Below are 23,316 nucleotides of genomic sequence, written 5' to 3' on the forward strand. Positions count from 1 at the left end.
ATCCTACCTACCTTTGCCTTGTATGGTATGTGCACACATGAAAATGGTAGGCCTAGAATACGAAAGGTTTTCCTGTGAAAAATGATAAGAAGTAATCCAACTGTTTTACAGATAGAGCTCAATGCAAGAGGGATATCTGCGAAGAGAAGCCAGAGAGTCATCTTCACAGCCTTTTCTGAGCTGCGGTAGATAACAGCACACAGTCAAACCATCCATCCTAGAAACCGAGTTACAACCAAGGAATCAAAGGGAAAGCGACGGCCAGATTGAGCATGTTGTACCAGTTTCACTCGATGTTCGGCCTCATCATGGAGAGAATATTAGAGAAAAAGGACAGAGAAGTTGGAATATAAGTTTTTATTTACAACCAGACTGATCCTCTTAATGGAAAATGTAATATTACAAAGCAGCAACAACAACAACAACAACGACAACGACAACGACAACCATTTTGCTCCAACAGCACTTGGACAGAGTTCTGTATCGACAACAGATTGCTTAATCCCTAACGCGGAAAAATGGTGCAAATTTTTTTTTTTTTTTTTTCCGTCCTTGCACCCCCCAAAAAATATCAACTTTGTCCTTATTCACACGGAAATGATGAATTCACAATAGAACTGTTTGTGAATCCATTTTACTGTATACATCAGGAGAAGAAACATTGAAAACAAACCTAAAAAGGGACTCACATAAATGATCCCCTCTGCAATGTGACAGATATACAAATACCTGCACTTTTCAGGCTAAGCAGTGCCATCCATTCATATATATTCAATTCCAGGCTCGCGAATCTCTCTCTCCAAAATTGCATTACTTGTAGTTTACATCTGATTCATGATTTGTTTAAGTTTCTGCAGAGAGAGTTTGCAGCCCCATTGAGGTGACGGAAGCTATGTTGCCTGTACTTGGTCTCAGCTGAGCCCTGGCTGCAGTATTGGGTGGAAAGACCACTCGGAGCTAATGGGGGCCTTGTCTAAGATTTCTCCCTTAGTGTTGTCGAAGTTGAACTCATTAATAGACCCCAATGTGATGGAACGGTGTTTTCGATGGCACAGCTCTTCCTCCACGTCTCCTGAAGCTTTCCTTTGTATTTCATCCAAAGCTTCCCCAACACGGCATTCACTACAATTCTCTGTGGTCTTTGCATTCTCTTCTCTTTTGGTAGTTTTTTCAGATGCTATATCATGTAGAGATTCTGATACAGTTTCAAGTGAAGAGAGGCGATCCTTTTCCATACAAGTTGGAACATTATCACTGGTCAACTCAAATGAGACTCTGTGATCAATTACAATTTCACCATTTTGAGATCCATTCTCTGAGTTGGCGAGTGATGCTACCTCAGATATTTGGCTATCCAAAAGTAAACTGTCTCGTGAGGCAGGTTCTCCACCATTTGGAGTCAAAGATCCAGAACCTAGCCTCGAACCCCACTTACGAACGTAAAAATGTTCATAGCCAAAAATCTTGGGAGCTTCCCCCATGCGAAGTTCAATAATAGGGCGTTTATCAGCAAAAGGAGAAGAGGTGCCTGAATTTGAAATTGCTGAGCCTGGTGATATGAGGTGGCTAACTGGGCTTTCTGGGTATAGCTGATAAGGCTGGAACTCATATTGGGATAATGAGAACTTCTGATTGGTCCCACTGTTCCTTCGAGTGCGGGCCAACGATGATGTCAAAAGTTGAGCAAACGGTACATCTGGTGATGAAGGTGTTGTCAGTTGCACAGGTTCAGGTGGGGGAGTGAAAGAAGCAGTGGATGGTTCAGTAGTTAAGGTAGAAAATACAGGGGGTGAAACTAGCTGGGTCTCGTACGCGTAAGGGCCAATGGCAAAAATGGAGGCAGGTCCACCAGGGGAGCAGGCTTTAACAGAGAGCGAAGTAAGGGAGAGTAATCCAGCTGGTGATTGTGTGGTGGAGGGAGGATCTGATTGCAGAAAAGATGCAGGAGAAGAGGGAGGAGCAATGAAGGGTAGTACTATGGTGGTTGAGTGATTCAGATTATCAGGGACAGGAGGGGCTGCAGCTCCAGGCACTGTTGGTTCAGGAACGAGTTCAGCGTGACTAATTTGTTTGCTGTGTTTGCAAGACCCAAAACACCAGTATAGACTCCAGAAGCTTCCCCATCTTCTCTTCTGAAGTCAATCCAAAAAATGCATTATCAATAATTAGGTCGTGCTTCTTCTCTAACTAATAAGACCCTCAGCATTGATGTAAGACACTGGTTACATACTATCATTTACTTGTAAATTTCAGACCCAATAGTGACATGAATCTAGGTATTCATTATCGACAAAGAGCAAGCCAAAGAAAACATATATAACTTCAAAGATCTCTCCTGGGCAATGGAGTAAAAAAGAACAGAAAAGGCACTGACCAATTAACTTGATTTTATAAACTTTACCACTGCAAGTCCTCTTAGGATCAACAATCATCAAGCTGCATGTACTAATTCGAAGTTTGCAAAAAAAGATGATAATGTGAATGACTAGATTCCATTATTAATCTGCATGTACGTGTGGCGTATTAGGTCACATTCGTCATGTTGATGACTATTTAAATGCATGAACACGAAAGAATTGGGCTTAAAGACAAACAATTAACCTTTCCTCCAAAATTTAATGGCACTGAAGAAGCAGTATTGACTCAGAAATGCAATTTTTATTGAAAGGACAAAAATGCATTTCCAGAATATAAACTCACCCCATAAAGTGAAAGAGCAAAGGGGTCTACCATCTAATCTTGATATAAAATCTCTGTAGTACAAGACCACTCCAATTCTTAAGCACAAGTTGGACTCATCTTCAGAATGTTCCAATAGTAGATGACAATTGAATCAAATCTATTAAAAATTAAGCTAAATAAGTATATATTTTCAGGAGGAAACCTTAAGGGGCAGCAGAAATTTTTGGATTGAACTACCCCAATAATCCACATCAAAATCAGTCAACATGGTCAGTGACATGAACCTTTGTGGGATCCTTGGGGCATGTAGTACCAGAGTTCAATTTTCAGTGTTGTAAAACAAATTTGGCTTACTGAATACAGGAAAAAACCATCAGTATGAAAGGTATAAGCAAGCTACTATGCACAATTGACTATTCTTCCCAGGTAAGTTACCTCTGTCCAGTAAACAAAAAGCAGACACTAAAGGCCCACAGGAGAAAAAGAATGTAGAAGCAAAGGTGTGCATGTCTTTGGAATATAGATGCAACAAAGGTGCCCACAGCCCACTTCATGCCTAGGTCCTTGAAATGGACACAGCCTGTGATGTTTCTCAATAAGAAAAATACCCTCGTTTCCGAGATAAGTTACTCGAATGATGTTTCTATAATGAAGCAAGTAAGAGGGTGTATCATGTTCCTATTATTCTTTTCCTCAAAGTGATGAAACCATTCAATTAAAAATTAGATCCTTAATATATATAATGCTAAGTTCATAACATACAGATATTTACTTACTAGCCTCCTATGCAAATCCCTATGCCTCATTGTGTGGAGTATAGTATCTAATAAATAGTTTATAGGGAACAAAAACAAGATTCCCTGAAACGAGTAAAAGCTTCATTGTAGAAGCATTTAAGCAAGCTTTAACACAGTTGCATTTCTTTATTTTAATTATAACATTTATTCATGCTTCAAATTTACTCCTTTGAAATTTTATTACCACTCTTCTTGCATTTTGAACCACACTCTAAAGATTATTGGGACATTTTCTTCTAATTGGAATAGTAGTTGTTGTCAAGATCTGTTCGTAAAGAACTGATAATGAATAACAGTGAGTATAATAATCGATATATATGCAGATACAATCTTATAGATACAATTTTAACAGCATCACTTGTATTTGTAACTAATAAGCCATGCATCTCTATTCCTAATTTCTATATATTACATCTCTAAGCACCCTACAACTACTTGTAATAATCTAGTAATGACTTCTAAAGCAGCCTCGTTGCAACCTGCTTTCCCGCATTCTGCCTTCTATTAGATCAGGGTATAAATGCTGATTGAGCAGGTTGTTCAACTTGACACTGGCCAACTAGGACCACTGAGATTGTTTTATGTAGCTTGCACCAAGCTTGTTCATTAACATTACTGACATCCATCTGCATTTTCAAAATCCATCAGCCCTACCTTAATCTAAGCTAGTTCACGAAAGTCACCAAAGGTTTCTCAATTAATCATCATGCCTCACTTGCCTCGTCTTACTTGTCAATTTACTTTAAAATGTTTTTGGGAAGAAGTTTGTCAATGGATTAAGTGTCTAAAACTACTGAAAGAATAACTCAACCGTTTTACAAGATTATGCTGGGACTTGGTCATCTTTGGCATTCAAGCAAGAACTTAAAATGCAAGCTTGAGTTTGACTTCTTTAGGCTGGTTAATGAGGCAGTCATTGAGCCAAGATCAAGTTTTTAACAACTATCTTGTTTATATACCCGCCAGATAAAGAAGCTATAAACTAGAACCTTTGGGCAAAACTAAAACCTTATAGTTCATATGCATATGCCCAATGTTCATAAGCTTTAACTAGAGCTGAGAGTAATTGAGTTCAGTGTGTCAAGGAAATAATCCCAGGATTAAAGCTGAAGCATGGCTTATTTAATAGGTGATTGAAAGTAAACAAGCCTCCCAAATTGCTCACAGGGGGGGTGGAACCCTATATTTGAGCTTAGCTCACTCTTTATTCAACAAAGAAAATGAGCTTAGCTAATTCAGTTTTTCTTTCTTTTTGACTTTTGTTAGGACTGAAACCTGACCAGGAGAACTTAAACCACCCTACAGATGACTTTACTGCAGTGCTATGACAGCAATGGCCAGTAGAGTTGCCACATCCAATTCAAAATCCGGTAAAGAAAGGCTATAATACATGTCTCTCTTTGCATTCTTCTAAATCATTTTGCATAATTAAAACACACTCTCACTTTTGCATCCTTCTAAATCATTTTACATAATTAAAACACAATTTCTCTTTATGCCCTTCAAATCATTTTTCACAAGTAATACGCAAGCATGCACAAGGGCACTTGTGTTCGCATTACTTACAATTTGAAGATTAAAATCCGTGGTATGGAAATGAATAAAAAGAGTGTGAGCTTTAAATACAATTTATAGTGTTGGACCAATTTAAGCTTTCCTGCAATGGCACTACAATTATTTACAGTCATTTCCGAAATACAATGTGTGCGTATAGCGAATTCTACTTTCAATATACAAATTAACTACATGAAGCCATTCTTCAATCTGGTGTTCTAATACGCCCTTCATAATTAAGCCCAAGTTGCCACTATAAACTAAGATAAATCACTCTTTAACTGAGAACTAAGCTCACACAACACAGCACCATCCAAGTCTTAAGGAACACTAAACAAACAACTTTAAGCTACATCCAAACACAATTCACTTCAAATTCAAGAACTGAAGCACCAGACTAACAATAAAATTGCAGTAAATTCATATAAACAAAACTAGAACAATAAAAATTAACAAACTAGATCATATAACTGCAATAACTACTACTTGAAATTATATTCCTTTATTAAAGCAAAGATCAAGAACAAATCAATCAAGCAATATATATATATATATAAAGATACACATATATAAGCACCTGAGCTGTGGTTGGCTGTACACGACTCTCAGCAGTCACTATCGCAGTCGCTGCGGCGTTTATGGTCTCCACGCTATTATGTACGGTGCTCATATTGAATCTCGATCACGATACCCTAGTTTTCAACACCCGACCTTTTCCGGCGACGATTAGTGCCAAATTCCGGCTACACGGCGGTCGTAGATTACCGGAAAACGATGAGTTTTTTTCCGGCGAGGTTAGTCGGAGACCTGATCGGAAAACGGTAATCACATGAAATTCGAGCGAAATGTAGAGAGAGATAGAGAGAGGAAGTAACAAGAAAACTGTGACTTATAAATGAAACGAGAATCAAACACACACTCTCTCTATATCTATATGTCTATCTTCTTTCTCGCTCTACTTTCTCTCACTAACTGTTATTTTGTAATAATGTTGGTCATGGGGTCACGCACGTAATAACAAAGATTTGCGAGTAATCAAAGAGAGGTCCATGATTGTTTAGTGGATTAATACTTGCATTTAGGTGTCGACTGAATTTACTTGATTAACCCTATGGTGTACTACTCTTGCAACGGCGCATGATAGAGCGTTTACGCTACTAATGGCAAAACTGACGCCAGGTGGAGTAGGGTACTCTGTATTTATTATTGTTTGTGTACCACTGTCGAATTTCACTCCTGTCACGTGACTTTCGTGATTGGAGTTGCTTGGACAGCCCATTTGGATCTCGTAAGGCCACAAAAGTCAGCTCATTTTAATCAATTCCAGCCGTACGATCAGGTGACTTCCATAAGTAATCGAACGGTCATTTTCTTGGATTAATGTCTCTTGTTTCATCATCAATTGCCCAATTTTAATTTTAGTTCTAGCTTGTTTGAATAAGACTTGATTTTTATGAGATTGTATTATTGGGTAATTTTAGTCCATTGAACTGATTTAAATCATTCGAGGCAATTTTTGAGATCATAGGGTGGTCTGATTTTTATTTACTTTCGATGATGATTTATTTTAAAATATTTCATAATGAGCAATGATACATTATTCCAACATAGAGAATGCTGTATAAAAAAATATATGAGTAGAGATGTGGGACGTCTAGTGGTGAGGCCACACCCTCCCACATATATCTCACATCATCCCGAATTGGGAGGATATATTATTTTTCTTTTAGTAATAACCATTGCAACTGATTTGATTTTGATTTATCCTTATTTGTGCAGTGTGCAACTAAATTAAATTAGAATATGAATCTAAGAAACAATAAGGACTTATTTGATTTGTAATTTTGAAAACAGTTCTCAAGAATTCAAAGAATAAAAAACTGTTTTCAGTAAACTATAAAAAACATTTATCTGAAAACAAACCTTTTTATAACTCAGTTTTTAGAACACTAAACCAAACAAAATTTTTTGTATAATTTTCTATTTTTAGTTTTCTGAAAACAGTTGTTTTGTATAATTTTCTATTTTTAGTTTTCTGATAAAAGTAAATTATTCTTAGAGTTTTAAACCAAGCACGCTCTAAGAATTCCTGATCTCTCAATTTTTTTCCCAATTCGAAAATTCAGAATTTCAATTGATATCCTTCCATTACTGGGAGGGATTCAGGAAAGGGATTTATCGAGAAAGATTTCTTCTTCTTATTGTAAAATTGTGATTGAATTCGGAAATAGATGGATCAATGCTTATTTTTAACTCTCAAAAGCATTTGGTTACTTACTACTCCACTCCTTGTCTTTGGGTGCTTAGTTAATAGTTTAACTTAATTAATTTCTATCCCCATATGTCTTAAAGTGAGTCATATTAAAGACCTATTTTAATACATTTAATAATTATAAGTAATTGGATTAAATTATTGCCCAAGGTATACACTTCAAATCATAGTTTACAATTACGTTATTGTTTGTGATCGCAGTGTAACAAATTTAAGTGTAAATCAACAAATTTGTAAAAATGTATAATGATATTGAACCATTAAAAAAAAATTACAAACTGCACAGAACATCAGGTATAGATGGATACGGGGAATCTATGCTTGAAGCATATGATTAAGGGTATATTTGCCTAGGAATCTTTCTCATCCATACTCTATTTTATTTTAATTTCTCCAACTTTTTTACCTGCATTAGTAGAACTTTTTGGCAAGGCATGCACGTGTGCAGATCCACTTGTTTGATGGGTTTTCGTGCTCACCCTCGTGCGTAAGATAGTGACAGTCTTCTAAATTCTTCACCCTATAATTTTCACTACTTTCCACGGTTTGGTTCCATCTATACACACATTTATCCTTTTTCCACTTTGATAATGATATCACAACGCCCCTCCTTTTGGCCTCATTTTTCTGCTTTTCTCTCTCTATATAAACACATATACATACTCTCTCTCTCTATATATATACATACGTTTTTGTGCATGAGGGTGAAAGCAAAAGTGGGCTTTCATGAAACTTTTAAGAAACCTGAAAAACTTTTGTGGGAGTTTCTTTTAAAATCAGCCTTTTTTTTAACCTTTTTTACTTTTTTACAAGTGTGAGTGTAAATAATTAAATAGATGATCTATCCTAGATCCATCTAATGTATGTGTGTAACAAAAGAGAAGACAAAGTCTAAGAAGAAACTAACAATAAAGAAAAAGGCCTATCTTTTTTGGGTACCTAATTTTTTTAAATTGGGGTCCACTAGGATGTACCACTACTGGATATTTCTCAAGCTGACCAGCTTATGGGGTGGCTTAGTCTGGTTATGGTCCTACAAGGCAAAAGCTACACCAGCACACCACATGTTAAAGTGGGTGGTGGTTGAAATTAATTATATATATATATATATATATATATATATATTTAGAGAGAGAGAGAGAGACACACACACACATTACAAGGATGGTATATCCCAGGTCACACCTTTCTAACATATTTTTGCATTTGTGATTGTTATTTGTTCATGAATGAAGATCTCACATTTCTTTGCTGGACTTTTTGGTCCAATGACCATCTTTATATGCAAATTCGTTAAAAATTATTACATGATCGGAATATATGCTGAAATTGACTGTTGGAAAACGTGTAAGTTTTAAAAAAAATTTGAGGAATTTTTATTCACATATCTTGATTCATCATATAGAGACAAATTTTATACAAAAATAAAATATGATATATCATTCAATTAACAGATTGAATACTTATATCAAATGTCTAAGTAAACCTTTAAATCTTTCCTCTAAAGTGAATGTTCTCACTTATTGTAAATCCCTTAACAAAATGCATTCTCCTTGAATCTCTATCTTCTTGGTAATTGTTTTACCGTTAGGAATCACTCATAAGCCTCCACGAATGACCTTGGAAAACTAGGCTTGTGGGAGTATCCATTAGATGAGAATATTAACCCTAACTTTCTAAAGAGAGAAAATAAATTCCTTTTTCCTTCTTCCAAAAAAGCATCCCTAAAATATACATAGACCATGTATATATATAGGCAATATAAAGATAAAGAAAAGGAAACAATAAATCATTCTCAATCTCTAATTCACATGTCTCAAATCTAATAGGATTCCAATATCAAGTTGGACGTGAATTAATAATTGGCCCGGTCCATGAACCTAATTTAATTAATTCATAAATTAATTTCTACTCCACTAAATAAAATTAATTGAACTCCAATTAAATAATAAATAACCTCTAAGTCAATATTGCACTTTGACTTCTCTATACATAATTAGTTATCGGATAAATAAAGCCATCAATCCGACTACTTAATTAATATATTTATTTTGGTACCATTGATTATTTATGGCTCGATCACAATAAAACATTTATTTGACAAAAATAATAATTTAAATAAATAAATATATAATAAATCATTTTGTCTAAAAACACACGAAGGCCTTCGAATTTACTTTATGATCAACCATAATCAATACAAAATAAATACAAGTAACAATGATACAAATATTAAAAATATAACCATTTAACTATTAATTACATAACTACCCAAAGTGTCGGTCTAAGGATCCCAAAATATCCGCCGAACAAATCAAAGTAATTATTAATTAATAAATGAGTTTATACTTTTCTCATACTTAAGAGTCAAATGCCCTGACAGTGATAGGGAGCAATTACATACGACGGCTCTCGCAATATATCTCAACCTAACGCGGATCCAGTTCAAGTCTTAATTAATTATGAGTACATCCATAATTACCGACTATGAATCATTTATGATTACTTTTTTATATTCATGTATTGATCGACATCACATACATATATAAATATCTCTTGTAATCAAGTGGACACTATCAATTCTATAATGAATCGAAACATAATACATTGAATTCACCAATTGTATCAAGCATAAATATTTCAGAAACGTCAGGAACATATGTCACTATAATCCAAATAGGAATTTGCTATGTCGGGGCATATAAATCCCAACAGCTGCCACTTGCCCTCATAGCCAATTTAAATTGCATCTAACTCCAATGTTATCCAGGTGATGATCAAAACTATTGATCGATAACACCTTTGTTAATGGATCAACAAAGTTGTGTTTCAATGCAATGTTCTAGCCATGAGCATATTTTCTTGCCGGACAATATCATCTAGGACATGATACTTTCCTCTCAGTGTACCTTGTTCCTCTATGGAACCTTGGGTCATTGGTTTGGACTACTTCTGCATTGTCGCAATATAGCTCGATAGGCAGGCTAGTATGCTCCACAACCTCTAAATCAGTGAAATCAAACCAAAAGGCTTCCATTTGCCGCCTTTAAGGCTGCAATGTACTTCCCCTGAAGGTTTGAGTCAACAATTGAAATCTGCTTAACAATTTACTAACTGATTTCTCTTCTATTGAGAGAACATACACTAAGTCATGAAGCTCAAAATATCTACTTCTGATTGGAAAACAGAACTATCATACCTGACTGGAACCACATCATCACATCCATAAATGAGTATGAGATCATTGGTTCTCCTAAGGTACTTTATGATATTTTTCACAACAGACCAGTTTTCAAGTCTGAGTTCGGACTGATATCTACTGATTATCCCTACCATATAGCGGATGTCTTGTTTGGTATAGACCATGGCATATATGAGACTCCCATATGCCGAAACATATTGTTCCGGTCTCATTTGTTCAATCTCCTCTGATAGTCTTGGAAAACTACTTACTAGAGAGAGCAATCCATGTCAATAACGTAATAACTCATTCTTTGAGTTTTGCATACTAAACCTGGTCAAAACTTTATCAATGTAGGATTATTAAGATAAGCATATTTTCCTTTTAACTTGATCTTGCAAAAGCTTGATCCTAGGAATATAGCTTACATCTTGAAAATCCTTTATTTCAAAATAATTGAACAACTACTTCTTTATTGATGACAAAACTTTCTATATTATACTAAATGAGTAAGATGTCATTAATATATATAGAATTAGAAAAATAATGACATTCCCTTGTACACTCACGATTTAATTACTAAGAAATCTTCTGGTATCCTTTTGTAGATTAACTTGCCTTCCATAGGTATCACCCTACTAGAAAGTTCTACAAGATCCCAGATTTTATTAGAATACATAGATTCCAACTCTGATTTCATAGCAACTCGCCAAAACGATCTGTATCCATATCGGTTCATGCTTCCGTGTAGCTTACTGGGTCCAACTCATGTTTAACAGGGATATCCATAACGGTCTCAACTAAAAACATGACTCTGTCGGATTGGATGATAATCCTCCCACTACAATAATGTACCGATGCAGGAATCTGTGTATTAGATGATGTTGACGCATCAATAGGGAATTCATATATTATTCTCAATCTCTATAATAAGTGTGTTCACTTATGGTACATCTGGTACTCATACCATATTCTCTAACATTATGCTACTAGGTATATGATCTTCCTATAAATAAATAATGAGTGTAAACAATCAACTTTTTTCATTAAGATCATAAAATAATCCATTCTAGTGCATTCAGAGTAGCCATTAAATCAAGCATGCCTATGATCTGCTTCCAACTGACTTGTCCATATCAAGCGCACATGTGCAAGACTACCCCATATGTGAATGTGATTCAAACTAAGATTTAATTAAAAACACAGCTCAAACGGTATCCTTGAGACAGACTAAGATAGAAAGCAGTTCATAATGCGCATCGATATCATTAATGCTAAACTCTTGAATGAAAGAGATAATGAAACATATCAAATCATAGATCTAACCATGTTAAGCAGAATGCTGTTATTTCTATTTGACACCTTAATTCATTGAGCGTCAATTGCGGAAAAAATTGGTACACAACACCTTCATTGACTATATAGTCTTTGCACTATCCCAAGAAATACTTATATCCATGATCAGATCGAAGTATTTTAATAAGTTAACCTAATCTGTGCTCCACATCAGTCTTAACATTCTCGGAATATACCAAAGTTTAAGACTTATATCGCAACAGGTAAATTTATCCAAAACATGAGTAATCTTGCTTGGATGTTCATAAAACCACACGTGTCAGTATGTACCGACTCCAATTGTTCTTTATATCTATTTCATTTGGCTGATTTAAAGCCCTTAAGGTTATCTATCTTTCAAAATAGGATTCACAAGTTGGTTTAGGCTCTCGTGCCTCACTAGGTTATAAACCTTCTTTGACCAATCTTTGAATTTCATTTTGACTGATTACAACCCCAAAAATAGACACTAAAAATACAATGAGTCAGGAATAACAAATTTTCTCTTAACATTCAATTTAGAAGATGCAACATTAGTTTCTACATCCTGCAAATATTAAGAGTTTGTGGTTATAGTATATCAACCATCTTTCAATGCACCAGAAGTAATCGCACATCCATTCAATTTTATAAAACCTTAAAATAACAATACAGTTTTTATAAACAAAAAGTGAAACAAGAATTAGATTGCGTCTAACATCTGTGCATAAAGATAGTTCTCAAATACTCATATCCTCATACTTTCTAATTTCAGATGTAATACTCCCACTGACTTAGTTATAACTTTGGCATCAGATCAAAAGACAAATATATATCCATATCATCGAGGCTTCTGGATTCCTGAAATCTTTGCAACGAATTGCAAACATGTTTAGTAGCTCCAGAATCTATCCATCAGGAATTAATAGATACAACCACATAACAATGCTCAATGATTAAATATACATTTTTCTATGCCACGTCATTGCTTAGACAGTTCGTCCTTTAATGTCTTAGTTAGCAGCAAAAGAAACAGTTTCTTTCGCCCTCAACATACATTGCCTTATTCCCTTAAATCTTTTGGATACCTATGTTTTGTGCTAGCCTAGTCCTATTATCATCTTTCTTCTTTCATTTGCCCGTCCACTTGGGCCTAGGAGAAGATGGTATAGACTAGTTTAGATTAATAGGAACACCCATATTCTTGATTATCTCTTCATTTGTTATCAATTCTATAAGAATATCAGCGAGTGTGAACTCAAACTGATTCCTTATTTAGTTTACTCTGAAAGAGCTGAACCAGTTTGGTAACAAGGCAATAATCATGTCAACTTGAAACTTACCACCCAAGTCAGCCTTATTAACCTCCAGTTAAATTTTTAAATAATAAACAATCATTTTTAAAATACGATCTCATACTGGAGTTCCTTAGGCTATCTTAATGGTATTCAAGCTGACATAGTATTTAGACATCAGCTCTATCTAATCTCACCAAAACATCTAATTGACATTTAACATGATGCTTGAAGAAAATAAAATAATGCAAATGTTAGCTTTGGAGCATATTTGAAATAAACTCTAAAATATTGCACTAAGTCATATTATTTGTCTTATGTCATTTATTAAAAGTATTAATGTCAAATTGAGTATCTTAAAGTAAAAATATTAAGTATAGGAGTAATCAATACATTTAGTACCACTACATTGTGAATAAAATATCTAATTTCCTTTTCCAGTCAATATATATAAGGTCCAGTTACATTGAATATGTAAGCAAACAGATAAAATGGATTAGACATAATATCTGAATATAAATACATTCATACAATATACAAGGTGAATTATTAATTCTATCATGCATATTGAAAATTAAAATGAGTTTTGTCAACCATATAGTATAATAAATCTCAATAGAAAAAGAGTTCATTATCACTATTGGTGAACAATTCCTTTTAATTAATGCGGGTCCCTCAACTTCATAGCATAATAAATCACACAATCAATAAGTCAATAACATATCTTGATGGAGGAGTTCATTATTACTATTGTTGAGATTTATCTGCTATTAAGTGAGCACTTCCATTAAAATATATTTGTGGGTCCCTTAACCACTGCATGAAAAATCGGATAACCAATACGTCAATAACTTATTCAGTTGGCGAAGTTCATTATTACTATTCGCGGTCAAATCCCATCATTTCCATATCTCTTAAGATAATGCCTTGTCTATCTATATGAAATGATTCCCGATTATATTTAGCCTTTCTAAAACCACCTAGTGTAGACCACTCCGCTGGGGAGCTAACACTATTGACTTTAGATTGAGTGTATAACGTTATTAAAGCTCCAACGAAAAATAAAAAATTAAATATATTATTATTATAAACTAGACTACTTTAAATCATGCGTAGGGCCTTATTTTTAAAGATCTAATTATAATGAATATTTAATATTTTTATTTTCATGAGACAATCATTCTTGTAATATTAAGACTCTTTAAATCATGCATGAGGCCTTATTTTTTAAGATTTAATTACAATGGTTATAATAACGAAGGTCATGGGGTAATATATAAAAATTCCCGCCTCCACTCAATTTTTAATCATTCATAATTAGGGTTTTCTATTCGTGATTTAATGCATGCAAAACGCCTTGATTTTAATCCAATTAAATTTTAAAAATATCTGGATTTTAAATGATTCACTAATATTTAATTTGAGGCATTATTTTAAAATAATTTACAAAAATAATTTTTCATTTCCCAATAAGTGCCCTCAAATTAATTAGTAATCAAATCCAATCAATTTTCATAATTTAATTAATATAAATCAAGTTATTTAATTAAATATCATGGATCCAATGCATGAACAATAATAATTAGCAATTAATTATTTCATGCATCACATACATCAATATATGACAGATAAAGCAAATTAAATGGCTAATGAATTTAGCTTTTAACATTTAATTGTATTACGCGAGGGTCAATCAATGGCTTGTGAACTCCTGCAGAGGCTTGTACGCCCCTAGAGAAGCAAAACGCCGCCTGGAAGGCCCCACACGAGCTCACACTCGCCTGGGGCATGCAGTAGTGCAAGACACGCGCCCCCGCGCGCTGGCATGCGCCTGGGGCGTGTGGGACACGCCTCCACGCGCTGGAACGCGCCTGCACGCGTGTGGAGGGATTATGCCTTGGGCTGGCACGTGCATCTCACGCGCCAGCATGCCATCAATTCTCTTTCTCCTGGCGCGTGCTCCTCACGCGCCAGGTTTACTCTTGGTGCATTACACCTGATCACAGCCTCCTCCGACGCCTCTTCTCGCTGCCGACGATGCTCTGGCCACCGGAAAAACGCCGAAAAATTCTAGAAAAATATGGAAAAATCCCAAAAAATTAAATTAAGCCTAAAAAATTGCAGAAAATTTTTGAAAAATTTCAAAAAATTACTGAAGCATAATTTAACCCTTTTGGACCTTCTTGAAGCTTCTTAGCATCCTTTGATGAAGATTACATGACTTTAAATAAATTTACAATTTGAAATACAATGTAAAAAATTAAATTACAACATTAAATTTTTAAACGGCTAAATCAAAGCCTTAATTACATTCATCAAAAGATAAAATTACATTCAATTATTCTATAAGTTTCATCCATGGCTCAAACACACATCATCATCCATTCACAATTATACATACATCATAATGTTTCAACAAATAAATATATGCATATCAAAATTGGATCCATGAATGATGAATTTTGATAATTACATGATCTCTAGTAATGAATCAAACCATGCTCTGATACCACTGTTGGGAAACGTGCAAGTTTTAAAAAAAATTTGAGAAATTTTCATTCACAGATCTTGATTCATTACATAAAAACAAGTTTTATGCAAAAATAAAATATGATGTATCATTCAATTAACAGATTGAATACTTATATCAAAGGTCTGAGTAAACCTTTAAATATTTCATCTAAAGTGAATGTTCTCACTTATTGTAAATCCCTTAGCAAAATGCATTCTCCTTGGATCTCCATCTTCTTGGTAATTGTTTTGCCTTTAGGAATCACTCATAAGCCTCTATGAATGACCTTGAAAAATTAGGCTTGTGGGAGCCTCCATTAGATGAGAACATTAACCCTAATTTTCTAGAGAGAGAAAGTAGATTCCTTTTTCCTTCTTCCAAAAAATCATCCCTAAAATATACATAAACCATGTATATATATAGGCAACATAAAGATAAAGAAAAGGAAACAATAAATCATTCTCAATCTCTAATTCACATGTCTCAAATCTAATAAGATTCCAATATCAAGTTGGGCTATGAGTGAGAATCCTTTAGGCCTATTATTTTATTGGCTACAAGGAATCAATAATTGGTCCGGTCCATGGACCAAATTCAATTAATTCATAAATTAATTTCTACTCCACTAAAAGAAATTAATTGAACTCCAATTAAATAATAAATAACCTCTAAGTCAATGTTACACTTTGACCCATCTATGCATAATTAGTTATCGGATAAATAAAACCATCAATCCGACTACTTAATTAATATATTTATTTTGGTACCATTGATTATTTCTGGCTTGATCACAATAAAACATTTATTTGACAAAAATAATAATTTAAATAAATAAATATATAATAAATCATTTTGTCTAAAAACACACGAAGACCTTCGAATTTACTTTGTGATCAACCATAATCAATACAAAATAAATACAAGTAACAATGATGCAAATATTGAAAATATAATTCTCTAACTATTAATTACATAACTACCCAAAGTGTCGGTCTAAGGATCTCAAAGTATCCGCCGAACAAATCAAAATAATTATTAATTAATAAATGAGTTTATACTTTTCTCATACTTAAGAGTCAAATGCCATGACAGTGATAGGGAGCAATTGCATACGACGGCTCTTGCAATATATCTCAACCTAATGCGGATCCAGTTCAAGTTTTAATTAAAGGTTAATTACAACGACACCCCTGAGGTTTGCTATATTGACAGCCATATACAACTTAGCCATTTTTTGAACAAAGACACCCCCTAGGTTTACAAACTTGAACAATGACACCCCATTTTAAAAAAAACGGAGCCAAACACAGCCTTAAGTGACATAAAATGTCTAATATACCCTAAGATATATTTTAATCCTCACCTAAAATGACCAAACTACCCTCGCAACTCATATCTCTCTTTCAACATCTCATTATCTCATCTCATCTCATCATCTCATCTTTCTCTCTCTCAACCCAGTTCCTCCTCTTCTTCCACACCCTCCCAATCCGTAAATCAAACCCAAAATTCTCTCTATCTCTCTCACACACACAATATCTCTTAAACCCCCATCTCAAACCCCTAATCTCGATTCTTGCTCGCCGATTCCATGTCGCAGTTCCTCTCATGACCAAGCCCTCCACTGGCTCAGCCGCCCGCCGTCATCGAGTGTCGTGGAATTGGGTTTTAGATTCGTGTGATGGGTAACTATCTCAATTCGGAAAGCATTTTTAGGACGACGGCCGGCGAGCAAAATGGAGTGCTCATCCGGTGGAGAGCTTGACTGTGGATAGATCGGTCGTGGAGGACTCGCGGCGGCCGGTGAAGGCTTGGCTGGTGAGGGCTCGGCCGTGTTTAAGACGACCTTGGCTCTGGGCGACGGAAAGACGGCCTCGGCTGTGGGTGACGGGCTGTTAACATTGAACACCGGTGGATAGCTTGGCTGGATAGAATCGGCGGCAGTTGGCTCGATTGACTTTGGAACGGCGATAAAGGGCGCGGTTGACTGATAGTGGCGGTGACGGGCGTTGACTCGTCCGAGTTGGACTAGGTGGTGGCAGAGCTCGGATGCGGTGAGCGAGGTTAGTTCAGCTCGCCGATGGTGGCGATGGCTGTGAGTAGACGATGGAGGAATGGACTGCGGTTATGGATGGCTCGGATAAGGGCAACGGCGGGACGGTGATGGACTCGGCTGTGGGCCTGTGGTGGCTTGATGGACTGTGGCTGTGGATGGCTCGGATGAGGGCGACGACGGGACGGTGATAGGCTCGTGGTGGTTTGATGGACGGCGGGGAAGAAGGGCTCACAGAATGAATGGGAAGATCTAAAAATTGGAAGAAGAAAGGATATTTTGGATGAGGGTAATTTGGTCATTTTACATGGTCAAAGGGTAAACATGTATTTTCATCATATTTGGGGTGTCATTGTTCAAGTTTGTAAACCTATGGGGTGTCTTTGTCCAAAAAATGACTAAGTTGTATATGGCTGTCAATATGGCAAATCTCAGGGGGTGTGGTTGTAATTAACCCTTTAATTAATTATGAGTCCATCCATAATTACCGACTATGAATAATTTATGATTACTATTTATATTCATGTATTGATCGCCATCACATACATATATAAATATCTCTTATAATCAAGTGGACACTATCAATTTTATAATGAATCGAAATATATTACATTGAATTCACCAATTGTATCAAGCATAAATATTTCAGAAACGTCAGGAACATATGTTACTATAATCCAAATAGGAATTTGCTATATCAGGGCATATAAATCCCAACATTGACATGTAAGTAAACATGTTAGTTTTATTTAATTTTTTATTTGTATGTCAATTTATATGTCAAATTCACTTTTTAAATTCGAGAAATTATTACATGGTGCGAGACATGTTATCTTGGCTAATTATAAACTGACAAGCAAGTAAATATGTTAATTTAATTTAAATTTTTACTTGCGTGTTAATTTTTTATTGATTGAAACTATGGATGTCAATGGGACGGTTTGGGGAGGGGATCTTATTTACCATTCCCATCCCTATCCCTCTTTAATTTTACACCCCCATAATCACTCCAAAACCTGCGGGATTTTTCAAAGCAGTCCCGTCCTCATTCTCGTCCCCATTTATATAATTGGTTTCCCAAAACGCTCCAAATGGAATGGGGCCCCACCGGAGTAGGGATTTTTGCTTTCTCTACTTACAACTTTCTTTTTTCACAAGACTTGAGACATGAAATGAAATAAGGGTCACGTTTTCCTTATACACACACACACACACACACACACACACACAAAAACTTAACTTATTTTATTAATATATTATAGTATGTAAGGGTAATTTAATAAATTTATAGCATATTCGGAGCAGAGCGGGGAGTGGCAACCCTTCCCCCAAAACTTCCCCAAAACCTATCAGATTTTTCAAAACAGCCCCCATCCCCGTCCCCATTTATATAATCGGTTCTCCAAAATCGCCCCCAAACGGGATGAGGTTGGAGGGGCGGGGCAACCCTCCCCCAAAACCGCCCCAAAACACGTCGGTTAAAGCAATCCCTATCCTCATCCCCATTTACATAATCAGTTCCCCAAAATCACCCCCAACAGGGTGGAGCGGGGCGTGGGCGGGTCGCTGTCGGGACGAAAATTTTTGCCATCCCTAACCCGAACAAATAATCCTGGACTATGTAATAATTTTTCCTAAAATCCTACTTATTTTTTCCATTCATGTCATTCACAATTGCATATAACACTACAATTATGCACCATACTTTTTTGAGCAAAGGTTGCATTCAAATTACACAAAAAGGTGTTTGTTGTATGCATAAAAAAGATGTGATATTCATATTTACGCTTGCACTTGAATTTTTTAATTTAGAAAATGATTCGAGTATAATATGAGCATTCATTTAAATAATAATTGTGACAATTTCTTATTTTCTTTGAAAAATTAAACAATAGGTAATAGGTTGTTCCAATTACCAAAATAAAATTTGTAGATTTCGACCCAAAAAAAAAAAAAAAGACGAATAAGAAGAAGAAAAATAAAATTTGTAGATTACAATTTTTCTTAATATATATATATAAATTAAAAAAAATATCAAGTTTACCAATGGTTTGGGCTAAGGCTGACTAAGCCCAAACCTTTTGAGGCCGAGTCATGTTTTGGTCATGCAACATAGACCATGATCTTTTTGGGCTTTTCTATTTTCTTTTAAGACGTTAAGCTTGGACCCAGTCCAAACTATTGGAGTTTTGTCTCAAATATCTTATTAATTTACAAAATATTGTAAATAACAAAGAAATACCAATACTAAATGATGTACGAAAGGTACCACAGAAATTCACAGAACAGTACAGCAACATCATGTGCCCATCTAATTATTTGTCTGGATAATCATTAATTCTAACGATTCTACAAATTTTTGTTTTGGGTTTTCTCTAACAATAAAGTGGCCTACTAAATATTTAGCATAAATAATTTTTTTTTTTTTTTCCCGGAAAGGTAATTTAGCATAACTATTCCTCTGCGTTTGGTGCTAGAGAATCCAAAAAAAACGTAAAATTACAATGAACTACACTGCAAGAACAAATGTTTTTGCAATCAATGCAACACCCATCAATTAGTGAGTGAAAAGTTAATTAAAAAAAAATGGTCATATATACATGGGTCGGTTGATAATTCCTGGAAGGTTTGTCCTTGGCCTTGAATTGGATAGATTTATGAAATTTTTCAAGTCAAAAATGGTTAAGAAAGTGAAGCACAAATGACCAATTGATGTGACATAATATAATTGGTTGATGACATGGATGACGTAATATAATCGTTGTTTGATTCGTATAAAAGATTAATTTTAAAAGAACTGAAAGGGTGTGTCAAGAACTGCAGAAGTTCCAAAGGAGTGATCAAACAATATTTGAGAGAGGAAAGTTGACTATGAAGAGGTTTGGAATGACCATTTCACATTTGAAAATGGACTTAGGATTTGATTATGACTAAAGGAAAATAGACTAAAAAGTATTGGACTTGAAAGTAAAGTGTTGGAATGTAAAGTATCAATATAGGACTGAAAATTCAACATATTGAAAAGACAATGCAAGAATGTAAAGATTGATGAAATTGAATTGTATTGAAAATGCTATTTGAGATGTGTGTTGAATGGTTTGCAAGTTACAACATAGGGCCTTATTTATAGAATTCTCTTATGGCAGTTATTGTAGGTGGTTACGTTGATTTGATCAGATTTTGCAGAGTGTCTCACATACTCCTTCGCCTTCTTATGATGCTTACATGTGTGGGACCATATTTTTTCACATTTCTGCTATTTTTCTGCATGACTCTCCACTGTCTGGGAAAAAAAAAAATTAAAAATTGGTAACTTACCATGTGATTTATATCAAATCGACATTCATAAAATATAATTTCTATACTTTTGTGCAATTGGTTGTACACTCAAATTTTTTTGTCATTAACCACCATATATTGAAACTTCACCATTATGACTCAAGATAAGTTTGTGAAACGAAAAAGACTTGCGTACTCACTATAGTTCAATCATAATTGTACACATAATCTGTGATAAATAAGTAAATTAAAGAGATTGATTGACGAATAATTTGTCCATTTATAATTAGATCACATCAACTATCAGTAAAAATGACTTATTCATTGGTGAGTAGGTAAGTCTTGTTTGAAACGAAAAAGATTTGCCTACTCGGAAGTCTATTTGATAATTTTTTTTTTGCGAGTACTGAATATAACTTGAGATACTTGTCTATACTTCTTCTACAAGTATATACATTTTCAATATTAATATATATTTTATATGCCAATTAAAATAGAGTTAATACCTCTTTATACTAATAAATTATGTTACATAAATTTTTTCTTCCTAAACAATGCTCCTTTCTTGTTTTTCAAAGGATTTGGAAGTTTCACTATTTGTAAAGGTATGATGGTGGTTGATTTATATTGTTTGGTAAAGCCATGAAGAAACTGGAGTTAAAGGAGTTATAAAGACGACAACTGTCTAAGTGTGATGCGTATTGCTTTATATATACTTATATATATATTTTCTACAATTGTGTATCCTAAAAGTACATCAGTCATGTTTATTTATTGTTCTCCAAAGTCATTTTTATTTGTGGTGGGGGTGTGTACGCACGCGACAAAAAATTTATACAATTGCTTTGACTATATAATGGCCCGAACTATCAATCTTCTATTTTAGAAGGCTAGCTAATATTACAAACCTACAATCATTAGTTATGCATGACTCATATGCTAAAAATCAACCAAAAAAAAAAAAAAAATATCTTTCATCAAAATACTATTCACTTTTAGAAATATCTTTCACTATAATACTATTCACTTTTAAAAATATCTTTCATTTTTCAATTCTAACTTTGTAACGAGAGTTAGATTAAGGAAAAAAAAGAGAGCTGAACTCTTTAGAAAGGGTGTCGCCACCACCAACCTACATCCCCACCTCAACCACTGGCCGTGCCTTTCTCTCTCCACTCACCGCTGCAACATTAATCCCATAACAACCACTCAGCATCGCAGATCCGTTCTCACTACTAACTGCCATCGTCACTACCAACTGCCATAACTGCCATCGCCACCATCAACCTCCATCGTTAACTCCACCACCGTCTACCCAGGGCCGGCCTTGGCCCAAGGCGGTCGCCTAGGGCCTCAGAATATAAGGGGCCTCTAAATTTATAGGCCCATGTATGATGGGCCAAAAAAAAAAAAAAAAAAATTTACAACCAAATGCAGCAAATCAAAATTTATAGGCCATGAATGTTGGGCCACCAAAAAAAATTTATAACCGCAGCAAAGGGCCTCAGGAATGATGGGCTACCAAAAACAAAAAATAAAAAAATTAGGGCAAGCATATCACTAGTGATATGTATAGAGGGCCTCACATTTAAAATCCGCTTAAGGCCTCTCGAAATTTTTTCAATCTCGGGGCCGGCCCTGCGTCCGCCCTTTTCTTTCTCTCTCTCTCCCTTCATTACTGCAACATCCATCCCACAACCACCACCCACCATCGCGATCTCAACCACCGAGTAAATCCCTAGCAAAGTACACCTCACTTTGATGACACAATGGAATGAGAGTGTTCAAACTCCTAAGGTGAAATGAGAACGAGTCTCTGAGCTCTCAAAATGAGCCTAGCATAACGCGACTTCTAATTAAGGAAGTGAGTGTTAAAGTTAAAAGATTGTTTCGAGATGAAAAATTGTCACTTTTGAAAAAATGATTTCGAAGTTGAAAAAGGGATAAAAATTGATGTTTCGAGTAGACAGAATTTTGATTTTGAAAATGGACTTGAAAATTGACATTTTGAATAAGTGGGTGTTTTGGGCTTGAAAGTAGAAGTTTTGAAAAGAAAGTGTCTGTGATGTTTAAAAATGACCACGTGAGAGAAAGTGGGTTTTCAGAATGGGTTAGAAAATCGGGTTTTCAACTTGAAACGCAGTAGAAAAATGGATATTTTGAAGAGAGGAGTTTTTGACATGAAAAAGACCACGTAAACCCAAATTTCGGCCAAGATATGAGTTGGTTTGGGCCGAGGCCGACTAAGCCCAAATTTTGCAAAGACCAAGATGGTTTTGATTCATAAAGCCATTGAGTAGTTCCATTTAAACTCAGAGACGATTATTTAAAATTAATATAAATTGATAAGAATTGATATATAACGGATAGAAAATTA

At 35.0% G+C, this 23,316-nt stretch overlaps 1 protein-coding gene across 1 annotated transcript; it reads right to left on the reverse strand.

Annotated features, from left to right (window-relative positions):
- Positions 1 to 320: 320 nt before the first annotated feature.
- LOC132271781 (uncharacterized protein At1g76660) lies at positions 321 to 6,044 on the reverse strand. Its single transcript, XM_059773256.1, has 2 exons — positions 5,611 to 6,044; positions 321 to 2,132 (listed from the first exon to the last, which is right to left on the reverse strand). The coding sequence occupies exons 1-2, from the start codon at positions 5,701 to 5,703 to the stop codon at positions 912 to 914; spliced, it is 1,314 nt and encodes a 437-aa protein (XP_059629239.1). The 5' UTR covers positions 5,704 to 6,044; the 3' UTR covers positions 321 to 911.
- Positions 6,045 to 23,316: the final 17,272 nt, after the last annotated feature.

The sequence above is a fragment of the Cornus florida genome, unplaced genomic scaffold (assembly GCF_030987335.1).
Source record: "Cornus florida cultivar Cherokee Brave unplaced genomic scaffold, ASM3098733v1 CherokeeBrave_3.0.0_Hap2_Chr08, whole genome shotgun sequence".
Taxonomy (NCBI): domain Eukaryota; kingdom Viridiplantae; phylum Streptophyta; class Magnoliopsida; order Cornales; family Cornaceae; genus Cornus; species Cornus florida.

Excerpts from the sequence above, each read along its gene's own strand:
- LOC132271781 (XM_059773256.1), bottom strand. The coding sequence starts at position 5,703 with ATGAGCACCGTACATAATAGCGTGGAGACCATAAACGCCGCAGCGACT. Across the intron at positions 2,133-5,610 it reads TACAGCCAACCACAGCTCAG|AAGAGAAGATGGGGAAGCTT; the intron begins GTGCTTATATAT and ends GATTGACTTCAG.